The 24395-nt window shown below is 45.2% G+C and overlaps 4 protein-coding genes across 5 annotated transcripts in view; 2 read left to right on the top strand and 2 right to left on the bottom strand.

The window, feature by feature from the left end:
• Positions 1-1383, top strand: part of p3h3 (prolyl 3-hydroxylase 3) — a 43505-nt gene extending 42122 nt beyond the window's left edge. Inside the window, exon 17 of the mRNA XM_019868943.1 lies at positions 1250-1383. Within this exon, the coding sequence (XP_019724502.1) occupies positions 1250-1383 (134 nt within the window). The remainder of the gene's footprint in view (positions 1-1249) is intronic.
• Positions 898-10327, top strand: gnb3a (guanine nucleotide binding protein (G protein), beta polypeptide 3a). Its single transcript, XM_019869130.1, has 9 exons — positions 898-1453; positions 5624-5719; positions 6855-7000; positions 7085-7148; positions 8554-8716; positions 8803-8869; positions 8948-9149; positions 9219-9435; positions 9518-10327. Exons 2-9 carry the CDS (start codon positions 5663-5665, stop codon positions 9622-9624), a joined length of 1023 nt encoding a protein of 340 aa, XP_019724689.1. The 5' UTR covers positions 898-1453; positions 5624-5662; the 3' UTR covers positions 9625-10327.
• Positions 10328-10416: 89 nt separating this feature from the next.
• Positions 10417-14078, bottom strand: cdca3 (cell division cycle associated 3). 2 transcript variants are annotated; one of them, XM_019869169.1, is made up of 6 exons: positions 13972-14078; positions 13106-13271; positions 12882-12993; positions 11710-12507; positions 11563-11612; positions 10417-10681 (listed from the first exon to the last, which is right to left on the bottom strand). In XM_019869169.1, the coding sequence occupies exons 2-6, from the start codon at positions 13235-13237 to the stop codon at positions 10589-10591; spliced, it is 1185 nt and encodes a 394-aa protein (XP_019724728.1). In that variant the 5' UTR covers positions 13238-13271; positions 13972-14078; the 3' UTR covers positions 10417-10588. The 2 variants fall into 2 exon arrangements, with proteins under 2 accessions (XP_019724728.1, XP_019724729.1); XM_019869170.1 differs by having other exon boundaries at positions 13106-13287; positions 13972-14068.
• Positions 14079-14491: 413 nt separating this feature from the next.
• Positions 14492-23613, bottom strand: pex5 (peroxisomal biogenesis factor 5). Its single transcript, XM_019869171.1, has 17 exons — positions 23317-23613; positions 21567-21723; positions 21446-21484; positions 21237-21354; positions 21008-21154; positions 20288-20372; positions 19959-20049; positions 19734-19856; positions 19000-19113; positions 18633-18716; positions 18346-18465; positions 18117-18260; positions 17754-17824; positions 16987-17208; positions 16520-16685; positions 16273-16430; positions 14492-15533 (listed from the first exon to the last, which is right to left on the bottom strand). Exons 2-17 carry the CDS (start codon positions 21678-21680, stop codon positions 15284-15286), a joined length of 2046 nt encoding a protein of 681 aa, XP_019724730.1. The 5' UTR covers positions 21681-21723; positions 23317-23613; the 3' UTR covers positions 14492-15283.
• Between the last annotated feature and the right edge of the window lie 782 nt (positions 23614-24395).

The raw sequence follows: 24395 nt of genomic DNA, 5'->3' as shown, positions 1-24395 counted from the left end.
TGACAATTTGAAATTTTGGTTCAGACTTTAGCAAGCATCCTGGAATTTGACATGCTTGATTTGCTTTCGCGGGCCACAAAAAATGATTTGGCGGGCCAGATCTGGCCCCTGGGCCTTGACGTTGGCATCTGTGCTCTAATGTAAGGGAATATTGAGTTCGAGTATGAGAGTAGATTGACTTTTTCTTTTCAGATGACGAAATGCTAAATGAACAATCTGACATTTATAATATAAATGAAGTTAAAACTCACAAAAAAGGGGTGGGACTCGCTTAGGTTTGTTTTTTAACTTCTTACTTCCTTTGAACATGTAAATTGTGTTGAATTATGCCTATTTGTACAATTACTCATTATTTTTTTAACTTCCCTTGACTTGCTGCCAAATATATGTTTTCTGTTTCTATGTTCAATAAACGAGCAACCGAAAGAAGACCCTTGTGAGGATAAGCGGATCAGAAAATGGATGGATGGATGTCCCATGCCTCAATAACAATGTTTGTGATGCATGCTTGTCTAATTTTTTTTCTTCGTGTAAAAGACAAGTCCAACCTGAAATGCGCATTCCATAACTCACTGTACAGGGTGGCCTCAATTTTGGACAGTTTCTTTCCAATGTTGGCAATATAACCTGAAATTTTGAGTCGAAATGCGCTTATCACTTCACTACATGCCATGAATTCAGCATACAGTCATGCCTCATTTATCGCAGGAGTTACGTTCATATATATATGTGTGTGTGTGTGTGTATGTGTGTGTGTGTGTGTGTGTGTGTGTATACACACACACACACACACACACACTTTTTTTTAATCACTCTCTTGCAAAATGACAAAAATGGAGTTAAGTCTACTCTTGTTCACAGCAGCTCATATCAACCCGCTCTTCCGGTTTGGTCAAGATCGGCCCGGCTGACACTCGGGGAACTTTCAGGATTAGTGACGACTGCACCATAAAAAGTCAAAGAGCCAGACCCACTTATTTTCCTTCTTCTCCCCTCCCCTCCATTATTTCCAGCCCTGGATTCACCCATCGCTCGTGTCTTGTGACCCCTTTGCTGCAACCACACTGAGCGCCTTCTTTGGTCTGCCCACTTTGTCTCCTCTCACTTTTTGTCAGCACCCCTCCGCCCCCCACCACCACCAACACTTCCACCACCACCAGCAGCATCCAGCTCTTACTGTCCATCGCTGGGTTTATCCCCTCATCCCTGATCTCCCTTCATCCCTGAAATCCTCATCTGTTCCTCACAGGACAGAACAGGACAGGAGAGGAGAGGAGCGAGGGACTGGCCAAGGGGAGCATCAGGCCTGTTGCAAAAGTGAATGGAAAGTGCTGTGACGATCAGCGGCTGACTGACTGCTACACTGGTGTGATTACATTTTAGTCTCTCTCTTTTTTTTTTTTTTTTTTTTTTTAAAGGCATCTGGAACATTCCAAGAGGAGTCTCCAAACTGGTGAGGCCCATTTTTGTGTTTGGTTAGGTGTAAGTTTGTTTCAAAAAGTATAAATATACACACACACACACACACACACACACACACACACACACACACACACACACACACACACACAGACACATATATACGTTAGGCCTGCACGATATTGGAAAAACATGGGTTATGGGTGTTGAATACTGGAATATTAATATTATTGTACCAAATGAAATAAATATATATATATATATATATATATATATATGTGTGTGTGTGTGTGTGTGTGTGTCTATATAATTATCAAAATTATTTTGCAGATGCGATATTTGACGATATTTTTGGGATATATTGTGCAGCTCTAATATACATATACCTGTATGTATCCATACATATGATACTGTATGTATATGCACACACATTGTTTATAAATACATATCTACAATATGGCTTACTTTCAAATAATTACAAAATAAAAATTTAAATCTAAACACTGGCACAAATTGGCTGCCTTTATTTTGATTTTATTGAATTGACTTTTTCTGATGACAATTTTGTCAACGTGTATAAGAGGTACGCTGGTCACTGCAAATGGAACGAAGTCGATCGTAGGGCTGCAACTCACGATTCATTTCAACATCGAGTGATCTGATGATTATTTTGTCGATGAATCGAATTGACAAAAGCATTTTTATGTCTTTCCTTTTATCCAAAAACAGGACAAGATTTCAATTTGACAGTTGCTGAAAATGCACAAGCATTCATGACTTATGACTCGGTTCTTGGTTTGCTTCGTTCCAAAGAATGTCGGAAAATGGTCTTTTTGAATCACATCATCATGTGTTTTGTGGTTTTTCTTTGGTTTTATGTGGATGGCAATACAATGAGACTACAGGAATGTTGTATCGATGCAAGAAGCCAAATTTCAAAGAATACCCCCCCCAAAAAAAAATTTGAAAACCAAGAATCAGAATTCACCGAGCATGATTTTCACTCATGTGTCGGACAACTCATCTCACTCCCCCCCCCCCCTCAAACCCCATCACCCTTGCCCCTCCCGTCTCTTATCCACATGCAAAGAGCAGTCAGTAATCGGATGAGAGCAGATTTGATTCAAAAAGCCCCCCCCCTTTTTTCCTCTTTAAAAATCTCCACCGATGACACGATTTAAAACTCACTCTTTCGACTCCCCTTTTCGACCCGACCGCCACCCATGAGTGATGGCTAATGCGCTTCACCTTCGAGCACAAGCCATCCTGTGCCAGCAGCCATTTTATCACATGAAACAATGACAATCCAAGACTTTTGCGCCTGGAATAATGCATGAAAACAGCCACGATCAATCGTCGTTGTAATTTCATTTTAACAGCCTCATTCTTCCACTACCGGCTCTCCAGATGGCTTCAAACAAAAAAAAAAAAAATGTCAGACAAAACTTGCCCTTGGCCTCCTCTCCCTTTCACTTTAGACAAATGAGAGGCAAATCCGTCAGGTCATGTGTCGTCTGATTCAAATCGTGAGAGAAAGTGTAAGGGGAAACCGATGACAAGATATTGACGCAATTTTCTCCAATGAAATGAATTGACGGGCGGCCCGGTGGTCGAGTGGTTAGCGCGTTGACCTCAGAGTGCAGAGTTCGTGGTTTCGATCCCAGCTCTGGCCTCCCTGTGTGGAGTTTGCATGTTCTCCTTGGGCCTGCGTGGGTTTTCTCCGGGTACTCTGGTTTCCTCCCACATTCCAAAAACATGCATGGCAGGCTGATATAACGCTCTAAATTGTCCCTCGGTGTGAGTGTGAGCACGGATGGTTGTTGGTCTCTGTGTGCCCTGCGATTGGCTGGCAACCGGTTCAGGGTGTTCCCCCACCTAATGCCCAAAGACGGCTGGGATAGGCTCCAGCACCCCCCTTTATCCTCACCCTTGTGAGGATAAAACGGATCGGAAAATGGATGGATGGATGAAATGAATTGACGCAACATGAATCCAGACTCTCAGAAGAACAACACAATTCATTTCAGGACATGTTTTTAAATCAACAATTTAGCACCGCACTGGATGGTAAAATATGAAAGAGAACGGAAAGAAATAAACTGGTTGTGTCAAATGGAATGACTGGATGCATTGTAGTATTTCTGTGTTGGAAGTGTGCCTTTAAGGGGTGTGGCCTAGGCAGTGACATCAGGAGCTGAGTCAGGTGGGCCAGTGACTCTGCATGTGAGCGTCTGGGCGTGAGCTGTGGCCGACAGCAGCTCATTACAAGTGTTGTCATTTTGTTCTTGTTTGCACATTCTCTTCTGGGGACGTTTCAAAGCTTGTTTGGAGAAATACAGCAAATCCTATTTTGAACAATGAGATGATTTATTTATTTTTTTTGTACGAGCTAAGCTGAAGAAAATTTTTCAATCAGAAATTGTATTTTTGTAACACCCCCCGCCCCAAAAAAAGATTTGTTTTCAGGCCCAAGTGTAATTTTGGCTCCAAAACGACGCACCAGGGTGACATTTCTCCCACTCACTGATTTTGTCCATTAGACGATGAACTGGCTCTTTTAATCATGAAATGACCAAATTCAATTACAATCAACAATTTGGATGCTTGAACACACACACACACACACACACACACACACACACACACACACACCTCTCTCGTTCCCTCCCAATGCTTGCACGTGATGACATTCCAATGAAATGAATTGACGGGCGGCCCGGTGGTCGAGTGGTTAGCGCGTTGACCTCAGAGTGCAGAGTTCGTGGTTTCGATCCCAGCTCTGGCCTCCCTGTGTGGAGTTTGCATGTTCTCCTTGGGCCTGCGTGGGTTTTCTCCGGGTACTCTGGTTTCCTCCCACATTCCAAAAACATGCATGGCAGGCTGATATAACGCTCTAAATTGTCCCTCGGTGTGAGTGTGAGCACGGATGGTTGTTGGTCTCTGTGTGCCCTGCGATTGGCTGGCAACCGGTTCAGGGTGTTCCCCCACCTAATGCCCAAAGACGGCTGGGATAGGCTCCAGCACCCCCCTTTATCCTCACCCTTGTGAGGATAAAACGGATCGGAAAATGGATGGATGGATGAAATGAATTGACGCAACATGAATCCAGACTCTCAGAAGAACAACACAATTCATTTCAGGACATGTTTTTAAATCAACAATTTAGCACCGCACTGGATGGTAAAATATGAAAGAGAACGGAAAGAAATAAACTGGTTGTGTCAAATGGAATGACTGGATGCATTGTAGTATTTCTGTGTTGGAAGTGTGCCTTTAAGGGGTGTGGCCTAGGCAGTGACATCAGGAGCTGAGTCAGGTGGGCCAGTGACTCTGCATGTGAGCGTCTGGGCGTGAGCTGTGGCCGACAGCAGCTCATTACAAGTGTTGTCATTTTGTTCTTGTTTGCACATTCTCTTCTGGGGACGTTTCAAAGCTTGTTTGGAGAAATACAGCAAATCCTATTTTGAACAATGAGATGATTTATTTATTTTTTTTGTACGAGCTAAGCTGAAGAAAATTTTTCAATCAGAAATTGTATTTTTGTAACACCCCCCGCCCCAAAAAAAGATTTGTTTTCAGGCCCAAGTGTAATTTTGGCTCCAAAACGACGCACCAGGGTGACATTTCTCCCACTCACTGATTTTGTCCATTAGACGATGAACTGGCTCTTTTAATCATGAAATGACCAAATTCAATTACAATCAACAATTTGGATGCTTGAACACACACACACACACACACACACACACACACACACACACACACACACACACACACACACACACCTCTCTCGTTCCCTCCCAATGCTTGCACGTGATGACATTCTGACAGGACATACTGGTTTGTGTGTACATACAGGGCGAATCATCTGAAGAGCAAATAGTTTTACTGTTAAGGGCTCGCTCGAATATTCATACACTCCTGCATGAGCTCGAGGGATGTGTGCGTGAGAGGGGGTGGGGGTGAACTGTGTGCGCGTGCGCCCCCAGTTTCCGTGTGTTTAATGAAGTTTGCAAAGCAGACGAGAGCCCAGTTTGACTTGCAAAAACATTACTCCCCGGCGGAGCCGCAGCCTGCCGCAGGTCAAGCTCGGCGTCAGGTGTTTTCGACACACCACCGGACGGAAGCGTGTGATTGTTGTACTGAGGGGCAGACGCTGAACTGTGTTGTCTTTTCTTGACGGGGGTGTGGGGGGCCTTCTCAGCTCTCCCACCGTCGCTGACAGTGCCTGCCGAGCATCGCCATGGGTGAAATGGAGCAATTGCGAAAGGAGGCAGACAGCCTCAAGGACCAGATTACCGTGAGTACGCTCTATGTTATCACTGCCTCATCAATCAAATAAAAAGAAAAGCAACAGCGGAGTCGCTCTTGTTCATTTCGAAACAATTCTCGTCATATAAATATATAAATCATGGAAATAGAAATCATTTGTTCCAAGGTCACACTGTCCCCCAAAATTGCAGTTACTGAAGAAGTGATTGAAGTCACGCAAGTGTAAAAAATGAGCCTGAACATTGTCAAATAAAACTTAAATGGAAGTTTCATCTATTCATCTTTCAAAACATATTGCCCGACTTCTTGTTTAGCAGATGGGTCCTTGAAAGATTTCGTACATCTTGTTATAGAGAGACATGGTCACTGGATTTTGTTTGGTAGGAACTTGCCAAAATCTGTTTTTGAAGAACTACGGGAAATTCTCAAAACGACTCTAAAATGGCTGCTTCGAAACAGAACGGTTGACTTCCTGTGTCTTGTCAGGAATGGCTTCTTGAGAAGTTTTTGTCGGTCTACACAAAGACATGCTCATTGAATTTCATTCTGCTCATTGAAATTGGTTTCAAGTGTAAATTTTCACTCCCCCACACCTCTCCAAAAAATTGAACAAAATCTGTCGGATAAAATTTGCTTTTGAAACAACCAGGCAGGCCAAAATGCCCCTAAAACAGCAGCCCTTCTGTCTTTTCAGACATGGCTTCTGCAGATTTTTGTGGGTCGACTCATGATAGATATTGCCAGCAAATTTCATGTTGGAAAGAGAAACTACTTTGGGGGCTGATATATCTGGAGGACAAGTCTATAAAAAAATCCATGGAATGGCAAAAGTCAAGTTAAAATGGCCACTTCAAAACAAAATGGCAGACTTCCTGTGTATTTTTGGGCATGGCCTCTTCAGACTTTTTTGTGGGACGACTAATGTTCACCACATTTCATGTTGCTGACAGAAACTATCTTCAGGCGCTTTTTTTCTTCTTTTTTCCATCATGAGTTTGCCTTTGAAGGGCCCATGGAAATAACAAAAGTCACCTCAAAATGGCCATTTGAAAACAACATGGCAGACTTCCGATGCCTTTTGAGGCTTGAGCTGAAATCTCCACGACTTGAGCTGAACTCTCAAGAGGTTTGACTTTTAGGACCCATTTTTCCCTTCCACTTAGGCAGCGCGTAAGTCCATGCAGGATACAACCCTGCAGGAGGCCGTGGCCAGCATCAACGTGGTGGGCCGCGTCCAAATGAAGACCAGGAAAACACTGAGGGGCCACCTCGCCAAGATCTACGCAATGCACTGGTCCACTGACTCCAAGTAGGTCATTTAAAAGACCGCCTTTTTTTTTTTTTGAAAAGATTATGTAAGAAATGGAAAGATTTTGTATTCACGTGCCCACAGGCTGTGCGTGAGTGCCTCACAAGATGGGAAGCTCATCGTGTGGGACAGCATCACAACCAACAAGGTGAGACGGAGTGGTAAGAAGTTACACACCTTTGCTCGCTGTTTGGTTCTCCGTGGGCTGCTGAGGGAAGGGCTCAGTGTCTGCCGAGTGGATGGCGAGCAGGTTTTTCCTCTTCGAAACAGACGCCTGCGGGAAACAAAAATGTCAGGAAGGTGGACTGCTGTTTCTGTTAAGCGTAATTCACAAGTTTTTTTAACTTAACAAAAAAAAAACAATACATGCAGGTCCGAACATTGAGATTGATCCACAACTGGATATGGTTGCATCAAATCCTGTGTGAAGTCTTTTGGTTGAGTCATTGCACCGCCCCCAAAAAATAAAAAAAATAACAAAATAAAAAACATCTCTCCACATTAAATACTAAAAAAAATGTACATTTATTTTCTTGTATTTTCTTTGGATTTATATTACAGGATTTTTGAGGCCTTCCAATTTTATATTCAATGTAAATTACATTTTCTGTATTATTTAGAATAGTTTTTTGACTATTTTTAAAGTCTTTATCTTAATGATTACATATATTTTACTATAATCTTGAATTAATATATTTAAATGTAAACGTAAAACTTAGTCGAATCACAGCAACAGTGTTGCAAATCCGGACCAATGTTAGCTTTCTCTTAGGATTGGAGGCCAGCTGTTTAGCTACCTGTTACTGCTGACCAAGAGGACAAATTTACATCCGTAAAGATGTAAAGAAAAAAAAATTGGAAATATGTAAAGAAAAAAAACGTATTCTCTTATTCTGATCACTTGCACAACGGGGTTGCAGGAGGTAGAGTGAGACATTCAACCGGTGCTAACTATTTTATAAAAATGTGGAGAAATAAAAGAGAGGACATACCTTTGCTCGACCTATTCTTTTGGGAAACTGTTTGATGATGGAAAGTCCAGCGTACCATGTGATTCACTGCTTTCTTCTTCTTCTTCTTCTTCTTCTTCTTCTTCTACTACAATGCAAAAAAACGTTAAGGTAACTGGATTGCGTACACGTGGGACACGTTCGCGTTCCATGAATAATTCTTATTTAAATTATTGTGTTTACTAAAATAAATGCTCCCATGGTTACAACAGACAGCAATGAAACAAATAATATAACTTTAAAAAAATAAATTTTAACTATTTTATTTGAGATTTAATTTGGTCATTGGGGCGGGACCACAGAAATTTTTTGGACGTACAGTACTGTATTTGGTATTTTAAAACTAATTTCAAACCTTCTTTTCTCTTAGTTTTTTTTTTAAGATTTGGTCACAGGACAGGTAAAGAAACTGCACGTTTTGTATGTGGATTAATTAAAATTTGATGGGACGAGAAATATTCTCCAATTTCGCCATGACCCTCGAACGCATCATGGTGATAGTAAACTCAGCCTCCATTAGTGGATGTGTATTCTTCTTGACAGGTGAACGCCATCCCCCTCAAATCATCGTGGGTGATGACGTGCGCCTACGCCCCGTCGGGGAACCTGGTGGCGTGCGGGGGCCTGGACAACATGTGCTCCATCTACAACCTCAAGGGCAAGGACGGCAACGTCAAAGTCATGCGCGAGCTGGCGGCGCACACAGGCTAGTGGGAACCAAAGCCGTGTTTCTCCTCTGCAGCGTTTGTCAAGTTTTGTTTTAATTGCAAAATCGCCCTCGTTATGCTGCAGGTTACCTGTCATGCTGCCGTTTCCTCAGCGACAGCGAGATCATCACCAGCTCTGGAGACTGCACTTGGTAAGTCGCCTTTAGTACATTTCATGAGGCACACATGGACTTTCCTGATTTCCGTCATGGTGGCGGTCTTGATTTCAGCGTGCTATGGGACATTGAGACGGGCACCCAGAAGACCATCTTCGCAGGCCACCAGGGAGATTGCATGTCCTTGGCCGTCTCCCCGGACTTCAAGTTCTTCATCTCAGGCGCGTGCGACTTCACAGCCAAGCTGTGGGACATCCGCGAGGGCAACTGCAGACAAACCTTCGGGGGCCACGAGAGCGACATCAACGCCATCGGGGTAAGGACACTCGGTGATAAGAACTGTTGATTCCCATGGGACGCCGTGTCCTCACCAACTCCTCCGCAGTTCTTCCCCAACGGCAACGCGGTCATCACAGGCTCCGACGACGCCACCTGTAAGCTGTACGACCTGAGGGCCGACCAGGAGCTCATCACCTACCAGGACTCCAGCATCATGTGCGGCGTCACCTCGCTGGCGCCCTCCCTGTCGGGACGCCTCATCCTGGCCGGATACGACGACTTCAACGTCAACATTTGGGATGCGCTTAAAGCCGAGAGAGTGGGTGAGTTGGACAGTGTGACATTCGTATGCAACCCACCACGAAACAAATGTTATTGATTTTTATTTTTTTCAATTTTCTCCAGGAGTGCTGGCCGGCCACGACAACCGAGTGAGCTGCATCGGCGTCTCATCTGACGGAATGGCGTGCTGCACGGGATCGTGGGACAGCTTTCTCAAGATTTGGAACTGAGGGCTCACGGCTTTGGGATCTGTTTGGGGGATTTGCCAGGAGGGTCGCTGTATTTATTTGTGCCAATTTTTAAAGTTGGGTTTGCTAATGTGAATGAATATTCCTCTCTAGTTCATTATTACGTACTGTAGTGATCTGGCACACCTGGCCGCTGCGGTCGAGCAGTCGGCCAACGGAAGCACGCTGGATGGTTGTCTGTCATGTTAGGGTTGATTCCAACTATACCGTATGCTGTGTTTTATATCAAGCAAACTTGTTTTTTTTTTTTTTTGGTTGTTAGTTTTTCCGTCACAGGCTTATGTTGACTTGCTTTTCTAAATAGAATTGAACGCCCTGCTTTAGAGGTTTTTGTGTTTGTGTTGAATGTGACATCATCTTGTTTCTCTCCCCCCCCCCACCCCCCTTCATAAAAATGTGATAGACAGCCGACAGATGGGACAACAAAAGGTGGTTCACTAAGCACTTCCAAACAATGACCCATTTGTCTCAGGATCTACGAATGAATGCCATCGTGTGCACCCGAGCACTACTTTGTGGAATTAGTGGGAAAGAGTAAATACTAGTTGACCTTTTAGTCCGTCAGGCAAAGACAAAAGGTAGAGTAATTTACAGGTTGCCAGGTTTTCTAATTCGGGTTTCACCACATCAGGAAATGTTTCGCATAGCTTTCTAAACAGACTGTCAAATAAAAGATGGGATTCCATTTGTCTTCTGTGATCATTGTCCAGAATGTTGTTAATTCCAGGGCTGTGTCACATTTTTTTAAAGAACACTCTCAGAGGCAAAAACAAATGCGTAGCAGTTAATTTTATTCAAATTTTTTAGAACGGACAAAACAGGACATGAAAAACAGGACATGGTGGTAGTAAAAGGCAGAAAAAAGTACAAGCTGTACACATAAAAGCTTATGTCAAGGGCTATAAAAAAAAAAAAAAAAAAAAGAAAATATTTACAAATTTGCACATCATCGATTCTCCTTGTTCAGAGACACGGCCAGAAGTCTGCGGTCCAGCTGGACGGGCCGAGGCTTCTCTGGGGTGGAACCTTTCAGCTTCATCTGCAATAAATACATTTGGATTTATTTTAAAATAAACGTTTTTGCGAGTCACAGGGATAGATCGTTGTCTAGTTGCTAATGGAGCCGATCTACAGGGATGGTGGATGAAGGTAGTCCAATGATCGATATTGTGTAATGCTAGTTAGCCAGAGACAGCGGAGTCAAATGGCTCAATATAAGATACACACACACACACACACACACACACACACACACACACACACACACACACACACACACAATGGCTAGCTAGCAAAGCATGCATCAATAGAAGCAGTGAGAGAGACGTAGCCCGAGAACTTTACAAGTGGCTATCAGGCAACTCGAGCTTAAGCAGCTAGTCAACTACAAATACAGCGCAATCGCTAGGTCGCTATAGCTGAAGAGCAGAAGAAGCATATCCAAGAGCAAAACTGATGTCCCCGGGCATATAATGACAACTGTAGTTAGAATTTGATAACTATAGCAGGAGATGAATGGTAAAAATCAAGATATGATGATAGGTAGGGAGCCACAGCTCATAGTGGCAGACTGACAGCGTAGCTCAGAATCGGTAGCATAATTAGCCAAAGGTAGCTAGAGGCAGAAACATGAGCAATTCTGAGTCTGTATGAAAACTACTTAGTACATTTTTTTTTGCTGTCAAAAGAACGCAGAACTACCGCGAACTAAAAAAAGCCAGTGAATGATGGGTAACAGAAGTAGAGGTTGCCACTTCTAGAAACTGAAGTTTTAGATTGCAGTCAGTGAAACCCCCAATTCAGTCACCTTTGCTGTATTAAGTAGGCAAAATATTCTGTGGGAATAGACAAATTCACTTGAAAAACATCTTCCATTGCTGAAGAAAATAAATTGCCCTTTAAGTGTAACCCCCCCATTACCTGAGGTTGTCCCCTGTGAGAGTTGAGGATCTGTAGTGGGGAGCGGCCATCTGTACAGAGAAAAGAAAAGAAAAAAAACACGCGCTAAATGCAAATTAAGTCACACTCACCACTCAATCAAGAAAATGGCGGTCGACACACACGCACCTTTCTGCTTTTGTTTCCCAGAGTTCCCCTTGTTTTCATCGTTGACATTCTTAACCGCCACAGACACAGCAAGAGGAGAGGCCCCCCCTTTGGAACCTTGCACCGCCCTGGCTCTGAGCCCGGTGGCCCCAAAGCCTTTACCCAGCCACTGCGGCTTGAAGACCACCTGACTCGGACTCCTGATGTCCAGGGTGAGGCGGTGGGCGCCGGTGGGAAGCTGAGAGCCGGGCGCCTGGGAAGCCTCCTTTGGGACTTCTTTGGAGTCTTCCTGCAGTTGTACAGGCGGGTCCGAGGAGACCAAGGTGGGCTCCAGCGTGACATCTGGAAGGGCGTAGAGGTGATCCACGCCGCGGTTTAGCGACGCCGTTACCGCAGCGGTGCTGCTGCCGTCCCGATGCACCTCTGCGAGGATCTGGGAGGCGGGCGCTCCCTCATGGCAGGTGATGAGGCTCATGCTCAGCCTCTTGTGGAGCGGAGACTCCCGGGCCTCCTCCGCCTCCTCCAGGCTCGCGCTGTCCGTTTCGATGTCCACCTCCACCTGGGGTTCCTCCAGCAGCACAAAGGGGCTGCAGGAACTGTCCCCGCTTTGAACAGGCACGGCCAGGAGGTTGACGTGCTCGGCTAAGGCGCCGAAGACGCGCGGCCTCTGAGGAGTCAGGAGAGGCTCCGTGGAGCCCAGCTCCTCGCTTTTGAGGACGTCGCGATTCTCTTGTGCGGGGCCGCCACTTGGGGGGACTTTGCCCTCGGCTTCCATGTGGAACATCATACCCAGGCGACGAGCAAAGCTGCCCACCTTGGCTGCAAACGGCAAGTGATATTTATCGATAATGGGTTGAGCAAAATCTAAATTATGGGTGCCCAATTCCGATTTAATCCTTTATCGGGATATTTTTGGACCATCCGTTCCCATGTGGCGATCATATCAAGTTACATTTGTCATACAAAACAACAAAGCAAACGGTACGGTCTTATGAAATGTAATTTTCTATATACAGTACTTTGTTTCACTTGGGGCTATTTTGTTTTTTTTGTGCTCCATTGTTACAGTTGAATTGAGTGTGTTGTATGTGAGCCAGCAAGTGGATGACAGCTGGAGCCAGGGCCTGTGAGTTTGCATGCAAGTACGTGGCCTTGGAGTTGCAAGCGGTGTAAACAAAGCTCTCATCAGTTACCTCTCATGACTTCTCGGACAGGCGTGCGGGCAATGCCCAGGGTGGGTGAGCGGGGATCTCCTCCCTCCAAGGGACACTCATTCGTCACATCATTCATTTTATTCCCACCAACCTAAGGGAAATAAAAACGCTTAATCCTGTGTTTATATATATTAAACATTTGATTCCAACTGTAACTAGAATTTTGCCCAAGTTTGAGCCCAATCAAGCGGCTCATACGGTACCTGAATGGGTGTGCGATCAATGGCCACCGATGGGGAGCGTGGATCGTTGAGCTGGGCGACCCGGGAGTTCTTGACGGGGGCTTCTGGTTTGCCTGCAGCACTCTCGGTAATCTTACTCTCACTGGCTCCCATCCTTAGTTTTTATTTTTATTGTTTTAAGTCAAACCTGGACAACCACAAGACTGATGAATGGGGCGATTTAAAAAAAAAAAATCAAAATGTTCATTTGAAAATATCCCTTGATTACATGCAAAGCCAATTTAAGTGCATTAATCGCATAGTTAGGTTTAAAGAAGGAGACGGGCCAATTATGGCTTAATTTTTACAATAAATTACAATATGGAAAGCATTCACCTTAAGGACTACAGTATTTTAATCGCATTTCAAGCATTGTCAAGGACACTTCAAACTTGACCACAACAGCTGTAACACACCTTAACTTCAATTATTTTGTCATTAAAGACAACAAACAGGAGTGATCTTAGTGATCCTAACGTGTGCAATGGTAAGTTTCATGCACTGGTTCATGCTCTCGATTTACATTTCTTGTTGTGAAATTATTTTCAAGCCCTTCATTCTTGACAGTAGTTCGCGAAAACGCAATGCAATCAATTAGGTGTAACAGATATGACTTTGGGTGTACGTTTGTAGCGTCGACTCGCAACGGTAAGTACGATTAACCGTGTGCAAATATCAGCTCGTGAACAAGGTACAGTAGTTGTGCTAATGTGACTTCTTATTTCAGTCGCAGCAAAGACAACTTCCCCTTTCTACGTTTTGTAATGTCGTGCATTAACGTAGACTTTAAAGTGTACAACGCTTTAATAAAGCCTCGGAGACAGCAGCGGATAGATTTTCAAGCTTACCTTTAAAAGTAGACAGAGTCGACGTAATTTATCGCACGTTAGTCGAAAGACTTGAAGTAAAGCAACAAACAACCGAGGCAACTTTCGTTATTTAAATGGGGCGGTAGGGCACACGCTTTTTTTGAATAAGCCAATCAGCGTGCAGGTACGCCCCCTGTTTTCGGCCCTGATTGGTTGAGGGCAATGGTGATCGACAGGTAGGCGGGGCGTCAAGTCAAATAAACGGTTTTATTTTCTGCAGGCGGTGCACGTGTTTCAGTATGTTGTTACGTTGCTCAATTCATGATCATTATCTTTTTTTTTTGCCAACTGTCAGTTACGTCACATTTCTTAACGTTTATCGTTGCTCAAACCCCAAAAGCTGCCTTGAAAACATTTACAACATCAAACTGGATTTGGTACATGTAATTTGAATACAGTAATTAAGTTGACAAATACAAATATGAAAATAAATGCGTGTATTCCAACTTTCGGGCCACCCTGTAGAATTTTGAATGACTTCAGTTCAAACCGGGACAAGCACTTTGAATCAAAGCTTTATTGCTGATGATTATACGAAACTCTGCAGCCAAGCCGGCAGTTGCCTGAAAACAATTCCGTTACGATAATACGTGTTATGGGGTCCTCGCAATTTACAGTGGGGCAAGTGTTTGACGAGATTTGAATGAAGGGAGGAGCCCACGGGGAACCAATCATATTGCACAAATATGATCTTATCATTCAGCCTGTCGCTAGCTGGTCCCCACACACACACACACACACACACACACACACACACACACACACAAAAAGATGTATGATGTAAAGTTTTACAGGTGTTCAGTTCAGCGGCCTGGCTTGTAGATGGGGGGTAATTAAATATCTATCCAAAAAAAACTAAAAAACAAATAATTGATTTAACCATTCCATTCTGCAAGTTCTTGTGACAAAAAGTGGTGCAACTTAAAATCGGGTACCCACGCTGTCTCGTCCATCAATCTACTGTACATAATAACCACGCTGGAGTTTACAGCTCGACATACATAACAACTTCTTTTTGAAGCAGGGCAAAAAACAGCGATGGTGTGATTACAAAACTGTCAAAGCATTGTAAAAGGAACCAGCAGGACTGTGGAATTTGCAAAATAAACAAAATGCATTCCGGTTGGCTGAGACGAAAACTCCATTTGTACCAAAAGGGCACCGGTTGATGATTAGAGGACCAGTCAGAGTGTCTTCCTCCTCAGTTCCGTCTTGTTGTCCCTTTCAGTCCCAAACATGTTCCTCCTCGCGGGGAGCATTCGCACAAAATAAGCCCCCCCGTGCCGAAACATCATTGGGGCCCGCCCTCCACCTCCCTCTGGCAGAAGTGGGCCAGCAACGCGTCCAGGTCGCGGCGGTCAGCGGCCGAGTAGAGCGAGCTCTCGCCCATCATGCTGAGAGCCATGCGCAGCGTGGACCAGATGTTGTCCGACATGACGGTGGCCGCAGTGCTGCCGGGGCCCCGCATGGCTCGTGCCTCCGCGCCGCCGCCGGCCTGGCGCTGAAGGGAAAGGGCTTCCAGGAAGTGCTCCACCGCCTCCCTGCACATTCAGCAGACAATTGAGCTCCAGCCTTGTCAGGACAGGTAGAATCGTTAATGCTTCCTGGTTCACGTGGATTCGGTGCGGATTTCTTAAGACGCCACAATATTTCAATTAAACAGTGAAGGAGCAAGAGCTCCACCATGAGTTACTTGATCTGTTTTCAAATATAGGTAGTGTACGTGAAAATTCATCACCATATAAACATGCAAGTACAGATAGCTGAACAAAAAAAAAAAAAAAAATCTACCGGGTTACAAAAAAAAAAAAAAGAAAAAAAAAGTTTTTCCATCTTTGGAGATGACCTCACTGAGGCGTCATATGCTGCACTACTTTGGCTGAATGAGCAGGAGCAGCAAAATTACGGTGCTGGTTGGCGCCATCTAGCGGACAAATGACTTAACCGATTCCCGCCATGTGCTCCACCAGTCCAAATGGATTGAGCTGGCTCAAAGTAGTGCCACAAGGCGTTGTTAAATTGAAACTTGTCTCAACCCGACATGAGCAATGAAACAGGTTTTCATCAAGTCACATGCAAATAAGTAAAAACTGAATATGTAGCGTAAAAAAAAAAAAATCACACTACTGGAACATATAAATAATATATTAAGGGGGAGATGAAAGTCTTAGAATTATGAAGTACTAAAAATTGATCATGACAGTCCAGGAGAAAAGCAAGAAATATTGCACAACAGCCTTATGAGGTGATTATCGGTGTAAGTGTGTCCGTCCGTATCACCTGTGCGCGCCTAAGTTGACACAACTGATTCCGAGGTTGTAGCGGCTGCGGACGAAGCCTGGCTGCAATTCCAGGGCTCTCCTGTAGGCGGCCACGGCCTCCTCTGAGCGGCTACCGTTGGCCAGCGTGGCCCCCAGCTTGTTCCACAGTAAGTAGTCCTGAGAGACGGACGGGGGGGGGGCAAGGACGGCGTCAAAACTGACCACACGTACAAGACTGGAGACTGGGCGTTGAGCTACCACTTCACCTGTGGTGTGACAGAGAGCGCCGCAGTGAAGCAGTCCACCGCTTTGTCGTACTCACCGCTGAGGTTGAAGAGGACGCCCAGACCGCACTGCAGCTGAGGGTCCACCTGCGCAGGATCCGTGTTAGCTGCACGCAGGAACAAACTCTGCACATCTGTAAATAAGGACCTGGGAGAGAGAGAGAGAGAGAGAATCAAATCAAATCATCGTTTCCCACCGAAGAAACTGAAATGCAACTAAGCCGTTCTAAGCTGGGGGGGCGGGGGGAACCAATAAAAATGCTTAAAATGTTTACTAATCAGAAAAATATATTGTACTTCAATAAACACATCCAGTCATGAAAATGAAACACACTGTCAAGAAATTGAAGCGATTTTTTTTTTTTGGGGGGGTTCATTTCAAGGGCCATTGTGTTGTTCCTTCTCGGCCACTTTCCACACAACTAAAGAGCTTTTTTTTTGCGACTCACTCTGGCAGCAGCGAGCCAAAGCGCTCCTTCTCCTTTTCCCTTTGTCGCGACGCATCCTGCTGGCGCTCCCGCTCGTGCTGCTCCCACACGCCGCCGTATTTGGGGTTGTGCTTGAGCCAGTCGCGAAGCGTCTCGCAGGCCTGCCGGTGCAGCGACTCGTTGGTGAAGCTGACGGCCAGCGCCATCAGAGCGGTCAGGTTGTCGTTCTTCAGCTCCACACATCTGACGGGAGAAAGACGTGGGGGCATTTTTTTCAGTGGTATTTATGGACGCCGTCTTTGGAAGGAAAGTGCAATAACTCCGATCGGTTGACTGCACGTTAAATCACAACACTGGAGCTCCTCTCGGAAAGCACCTTGAAGATTTCGCTCCACTGACTTTTGTTTTACAATCCATCATTTTCAACACGACTCCTCAGAAAGAGACGACTATAAAGAGCAAATCCATCATGGCGAGCCGCTCTCAATCGGGAGCGTGCGCAGACCTCACCCAAAAGCGTCGCCATTTTTCAAAGATCTTTGCAGCTAAAAAGCAGGCAAAGTTCCACGCGGCCTTCTGGATCAAAGGATAAAAGCTGATCTTGTAAAATTGGATTGAAATATAACTGCGGCAATGAGATTTTCAAATCCAACCTAAATTCCTGCCAAAGTTTTTTTTTTTTTTTTTTTTTTGCTCCGGGTGGTTTGATATTACAGATTGCGACTCTGCATGGAATGACGGCAAAAGGAAATCTGTTTTCGCCCGTGCGTTTAGTCCATAGAACTGACCTGCGGAGGGCGCTGATGGCAGCAAATTCTTGCTCGTTCTCTGCTTGACAAGTTCCCAGATATTGCCAAGCCTGCAAATAAATAAATAAATAACATCAACGGCAGCAAAAAAAAAAAAAAAAAAAGTTTGTCAATGCTTTCCTGGGCGGAAAACATGAAAATGAATCACAAGAGTCAGTACGACTCCATTAAGTGGGCCGCACACAGAGACTGATGATCGGGGCAAATTTCAAGGTGGACTGTGAAGTAATTTTAGAAAACGCAAAAGGAACAATTTTTATGTCACAAATGAAGTAAGTAAACCAAATCCATGAAATAAAGCACAAATCAGTCGCCTCCTAGCTTAAGATCTTGCAAGCGCACCAGTTGGTTGTCTGGTTCTTTCTGTACTGCACTCTCAAAGAAGCGAACGGCCCCGGGGATATCCCCCGCTTCCATCCTCTTCAGGCCTTCCGTCAGAGGGTCCTGGTGGGACAGGTAAGGGTTGTCCTCTTCAAACTGGTACCCCTGGAGACCAAAACCAGCGGGGGGGGGGGGGTGTCAAACTCTACGATGATGCTGAATCGTGTGCAAACGAAGCGCTTCGTGAAACCTTATCGTAAGACGAGCTGAGTAGCTGATCAAAGTCCGAAAGCCAGGGGTGACTCTCCGCGTCGGGGAGTGTGTAAGGACAGTCAAATTTTACAGAGAGGCCGAGGAGGCGCACATGGCGCTTGTCTTTAAAAAGTGATTTATGAGCAAGAGGAAGAGGTGGAGGAATTTCCCCGCCTCTGCAAGTCACATAATTCATCTCCAGATCTTCTTCCCCCTGCCCCCCTCCCAATCGGCCTCCTTCCTGCATCCAATTAGCAATGCGGTTCACCGCTGGCTCTGACTCACCTCCACCGCGGCTTTGGCTTGGTGGAAATCCGGTCCCGCTGCGGTGAACTCGTCCACCCAGGCTTCGGCGGACTCCTGCGACACCTGAGTAAGAGACGAGCGGTGAAGTTACTCGCTCTGAGGTTTATGCGTTAACTTTGGAGCGGGGATGGAAGGGTGGGAACTGGGAACGATAAATCAGGAGGTGCTGGGGGGGGGGGCATGGAAGGTGAATGGAAAGGCGGAAAAGACAAAGACAGAAAAAGCCAGTTTTCTTCCGCACACTCGCTGCTGAATGTGGGAAATGCACTCAAGGTTGCCGGGCGCATCTCCCCGAGGCAAAGTGGAAGACTGCAGTCTAACGGTGGCATGACCTTGGCGGTCCTACCTGCCTGACGACCTTGGCCCAGTGCTGTGCCTGCTTAGCTTTAGCTTTGTCAATCTTCTCATTCCTCTCTGTGGATTCCAAGGGAAGACTCCCTCCCCCAGTTTCCATCAGGAACTATGCCGAGGAAGAGGAGGAGGAGGAGGAGGAGGAGGAACGGGACAGAGTTTTTGAGGTTTTTAAGGGGTCGGTGTGGGATTTCGTTTCGAGGGCAAAAGGAGGTAGATGATTTGTGGTTGTTAATTCAGGGTCAAAAACGGGAAGAGTACAATGGCAAAGTTCGAGGCCCGTGGTTAGGAAGCCGCTCTTCATCACAAAAACACGCGCTGTATCGTAGAGTCATCATTTCTGGCAGGAAAACAATGTTTTGTCAAACGGGAACGGCAAATGACAAGACAAAAAAAAAAATACAAAATCTATAGATGAGCAGCCAAACCAGGACGAGCAAATGTGATTTAAATCTGTTCTATGTCATTTCTTGGCACAAGTGGGCTTCGACAGCGATTTGAAGGGGGGAAAATCCATCAATGTTTGGCTTCGGGCTTTTTCACTGACAGGAAGTGAACACCACAGTGAAAATGAATCAAGGTTGACATTTTTAAAAACTCGCGCTCATATGCATCGAGTACTTATGTGCAGGCGCAAGATTCATCGCGGCGGCCGGTTGGTTTGGAAACGGGCCATGGCCTTGGCGAGAGGACAAGGGTCACGTCTTTGTCGTGGCAAGCGGCTCGTACCTGCTTGAGGTTGGAAGCCCAGTTGTGAGCCTCCTCGGCCTGAGCTTTATCTGTCAGCTGTTTGTCTGTCATGCTCTCCACTGTCACACTGCCCTCGCCAATTTGCCTAACGAACCGCAGGAACTACACAACAGAATATAAAGGAACGGAAAGAGAGTCGAGTGACAGATATGTGCAATGAAAGGGGGCGTCGCCGTGTCGGCTGGACAAGAAGTTGCCGCTTACCTCCGTGTTTTGTAGCTTGGGGTCGTGAACCTTGGAGACCAGCTCGTTGGCCGTTTGTCTCAACTCGTCTTCCGGCTGGTATTCCTTTGTCCTGTTAAAGGAGCAAGAAAGGACGACCGGTCATTTTTCACAGGGGGGCGGAGATAGAGAGTGCACTTTGATTTTTATTTACAGGCATGTTTCGATATATATCGAACGCAGATGTCGAGTGGATCTAAAACGTCTACACGTCCCTGTTCAAATGCCAAGTCTTTGTAAGATCGAGATACGCCACGGATCGCTTCTCCTTCCGTTTTACATCTGAACAAGAACACTTCCCACTCGCTCACCACTCGTTCTCCTTGTCTCCAAAGTCTCCCAGCCACAGCTTCTCCTCCGACTGTTCCAGATACTCCTCTGCCCAGCGTCCAGGATCTGGAAAGGGAAAACGGGCACGCCGGGAGACCACACAGTCAGAAACTACAAAACATATTTCATACACTGAAGAAAAATCGTGCGGGTTCACAGATGGATGGAAGCAGCGCGGGAATCCGGTCCACGGTGGGGAAAAAAAAAATGTTCAGTACAGCTGTACTGCAGTGAAAACATATCAATGACGAAGATGCTTATTACGTTATCATCGCATTAGAGTCGACAAAAAAAGAAAATCTTGAGTCAATCAACCCCTGCTTGGGACACGGCGTCCATTAGAGTGGCAGCCACTGTTTGAGGAAATCCGAGGCATATAAATCATGGAAGGAGGAGCAGCATTGAAAGTTAAAAGGAAGAGCTTACTCAGAAAGTGGATACAAGAATAATATGATGGTAATGTAATCCGTTAAAGCAGCATTCCTACAGTACGCGAAATAAGACCACAGCGCCAAATCAAACACAGAAAAAGAATACGAATGAAAAGAGGAAAAAAAAAACTATGGAATGAAATAGTAAGTTCACCTCACACACACACGCACACACAAACACACACACACACACACACACACACACACACACACACACACACACACACACACACACACGCACATCGCCACACAAACACACAAAAAAAATACCCGCAGCCTGAGCGATGAATTCTTTGGTCCAGTCGGCGTCCGCGGCGTCACCGAGTGCGACAAGGCCCGACGTCGATGTCGATTCCGAGCCCGAGACAAACTCCGCCGCCCAGTCGCCTGAGAGAGCCAACGCCGCCACATCTGGAGCTGTGACGCCACAGTAAACATTGCGTTCAAGCAAGGCTGGAGGCATGCGTGAGGTGCGCCGAATGACTCCCAGAAGACAAACCTCTCTGCGGAGCCTGTCTGTAGCTCTGCTGGTCGATCTGCTGCATCTCCTCCAGCAGCTGACCCATGTCGAAGGTGTGCGGGGGACGTGGGGGCGCCTGAAGGAATTCGTTGACCAGCTGGGAACATCCCAAATAGACGCTAGCGTCGCTTTTGGCTCTCACCACAATGTTCAATCAAACTGGGGGAAGTGAAAACATGCTCACTGACCTCATCTTCCGTTGCGATTTCGATGGGAGTTGGGGGAATCTGGTATGAAGTCAAATGTAAAAATAATGAGACGTGTTGTCGACTTTCCAAACATTTGTTACGCTTCGACCGGCGCGCTCACCGTTGGTGTGGCGCGGTGTCGCCATGCGCCGCCGTCCTTGGTCATGTGACCGGTCAACTTCATCAGCGGATTGGCCCCGCCGCATTCTGCCTCCACCAGCTCCCGCATCGCCATGGCAACACAAGGATGAGGCAATCCCGATCAGGCCACCTGAGAACTGAGAGGAAAGCATCGATTCAGTTGGAGGGTTTCATCCGGACCGAAGTTATGAGTATAATGTTCACTTTGGGTTCCCAGTCATTGTAATGAGCGGCCATTTTAATTTATTTTATTTTATTTTTACCAACGACAACAAAGAGCTTAGTACGACCATTTAAGACCGTGTTTTCAGCGACTATTGCTTTTAACAGCTGAGAGGCCATGCGAGGCAAAATCTGTGCCCCAGTTATCGTTCGCCACATAACCAAGTTAAAGCTCCATCTGCTGTTTTCCGTGTCATTTCCTTGTTAGGCTCAAGCATGAATAATGAGGCTGCGATGGGCCAACACACGCACAAACACGCTCCGCCAGTTTCGCTTCTAACCGACTTTGTGCTTTGTTTTTCAAAGCTTTAATAGAACCATGTCATATTGAACGGATTCCCAGACCATAATATGCAACAGCGGCAACAAAACCAAACTTTTAAATAAATAAATAAATAAATAAATACAAAAACTCCGGCACAATTATGAATGGAGGCGTAAGTGCAGCAGGTTCACATCATAAAAAAAGTATGAACAAATGCCATGCTTTCACCCTGTAAAATGTGACTGACTTCGGGACAGTGCATTTCCCTGCGTCTCTTCTGTCTCCTCCAGTCTCTTACACATCATAGAATACAAAACTGGCCGTGACGAAACACCAGTCACTGATATGATTATCATATAAGAGGATTGTAACAAGATACACCGGACACTGCAGGTGTAATCTGATCAAATATAATATTTTTGTAGCAAACCATCTGCTTATATCCTTCCATTTTGTATGTATTGCACTTGTCCTCATCAGAGTCACGGGGTCACGATGTGAACTGGAGCCCACCTTGGACTGGCCGCCAGCCAGATGCAAGGGCACATAAGGAGACAAACAAACACTCACATTCACATTTATGGGACAATTTATGATCAAAGAGTCTTAATTTTGAGTGACACTTAAAATGGTCAAAATATTAGAAAATACCCTCAGCAATTTACAGCGCAATTCTAAAACACATTTAACTACAATTGTAAATATGGTGTTATGCAAACATCACAAAACTGAGCATTGTTACAGTTTATAAATTAAGCCTAGTTGTTCCGAAATAAATGTCCAGTGAGTGCCGTGTACTACAAATTATGCCAAGGTGACACCTGTTTACACACCATTTAAACATTAACTGTTATATTCTCGTTTTTGAATCAATAATTTACATTTGTTATATGTATGTTTAATAAATAACTAAAAAGCCATATGCACAACCAAATCAGAAGCAGAACGGTGGCGCTCATTACAGAGTTCATTGTCATATATCAAATGATTTAACATTGATCTTGATGCTAAGATTAACTATGCAATTGTCCAGAAAAAATAATCTTAATACTTGTGCATGAAACTGCTTATTATTGTAGTAGTAGTACTAGTAGAGCTCCAAACGCAGCATTTTTCCTAAACAGGTCGAAAACGGAACATAACAATAGCAAGCTAAATGTTAGCTCGCTAAGCTAACTAGCTACAACGCTAACGAGCCAAGACCAGCGGTGCGCATCAAGTCAGCTCGCCGCCGAAGACGCGCCGAGAAACGGATTTCGTGACGTACAACTCCCCGCCGACAGAAGGTGCTGCCGAGAGCTCACCACCGCTGTGCCCCCTTCTGCGATGCGTCCGCACGCTCTGTTGTTTTTCCCAGCTGAAGTTGACACCCTTAGACTGTCACCTGTCACGGGAACAGCCACTAAATCCTCCGGTTTGTGGTATGATACGAGCGTCTTTTTAGTCCCCCTTCCACCTCCATGACACACCGCACAGTTCAAGCTCGCTTAACCCAGAGAAGAAGCTCTTGTCTCTTGTTAAGGAACATCCGAACCGTATTCTCCAACGGATTTACGTACGTAAACCGGCGCACTAACTTTGCTGATAGTGTTCCGTCGAAATATTTGTCCTAAAATATCAAAGTTCAACGGTTGTTTGCCAGGAGGCAAAACAGGACGAAAATCAAATACTGCACGTTGAGATAAAAGTTTAACTCGTCGTGTTTAACTTTATCCAACCAAATAACGTGTCTTTCCGACTGTGTGAGACAGAAAACGATATCACGTGACCACACGATTCGAAAGATGTTGAAGTACAGAATTAATTTCAATAGTGAGCTTTTTATGTATTTTATGGATAGAAATGTTTGAACTGTGAGACGTGTGCAAGTGGAAAAAAAACAAGTACAGTACAGCTTTGTTAGCTGCCTGACCCTGAAAGTTTAAAAACCAGCCAATTTAAAATCGAATTTAATTTATATAATAACCACCCACAAAGAAAAATTTATGCCTTGATCAGCTAGACTGGGTGAAGCTCCAGTCACTATGAAGAGACGGCATGTTCTGAAGCACAGGCACAAACTGCCACATCCCTCACAGGTGCGATACCTCAGGTCAAAGCCAAAAGGTAAACAGGGCTGGATTACGTTTTTTGTTGGATGCACAGACATATTAGAATTAGCTTCTGTCTTTAGCTCCTGAAAAAACATATTTGATTGCTTGATGAAGGTGTTGAGGAAGTGGTACCTTTTCTTATTAATGTAATTGGTTCAGTGACAAAGAGGTGATAAACGTACCTGTTGAGCAAAAATGTTGCGAATTCTGTCACTTCGGAATCTACTCA

The sequence above is a fragment of the Hippocampus comes genome, unplaced genomic scaffold (genome assembly GCF_001891065.2).
Source record: "Hippocampus comes isolate QL1 unplaced genomic scaffold, H_comes_QL1_v1.1 scaffold67, whole genome shotgun sequence".
NCBI classification, from domain to species: Eukaryota; Metazoa; Chordata; class Actinopteri; order Syngnathiformes; family Syngnathidae; genus Hippocampus; species Hippocampus comes.
Note: the sequence above shows the minus strand (reverse complement) of the source record. Positions and strands in the feature narration are given on the sequence as shown.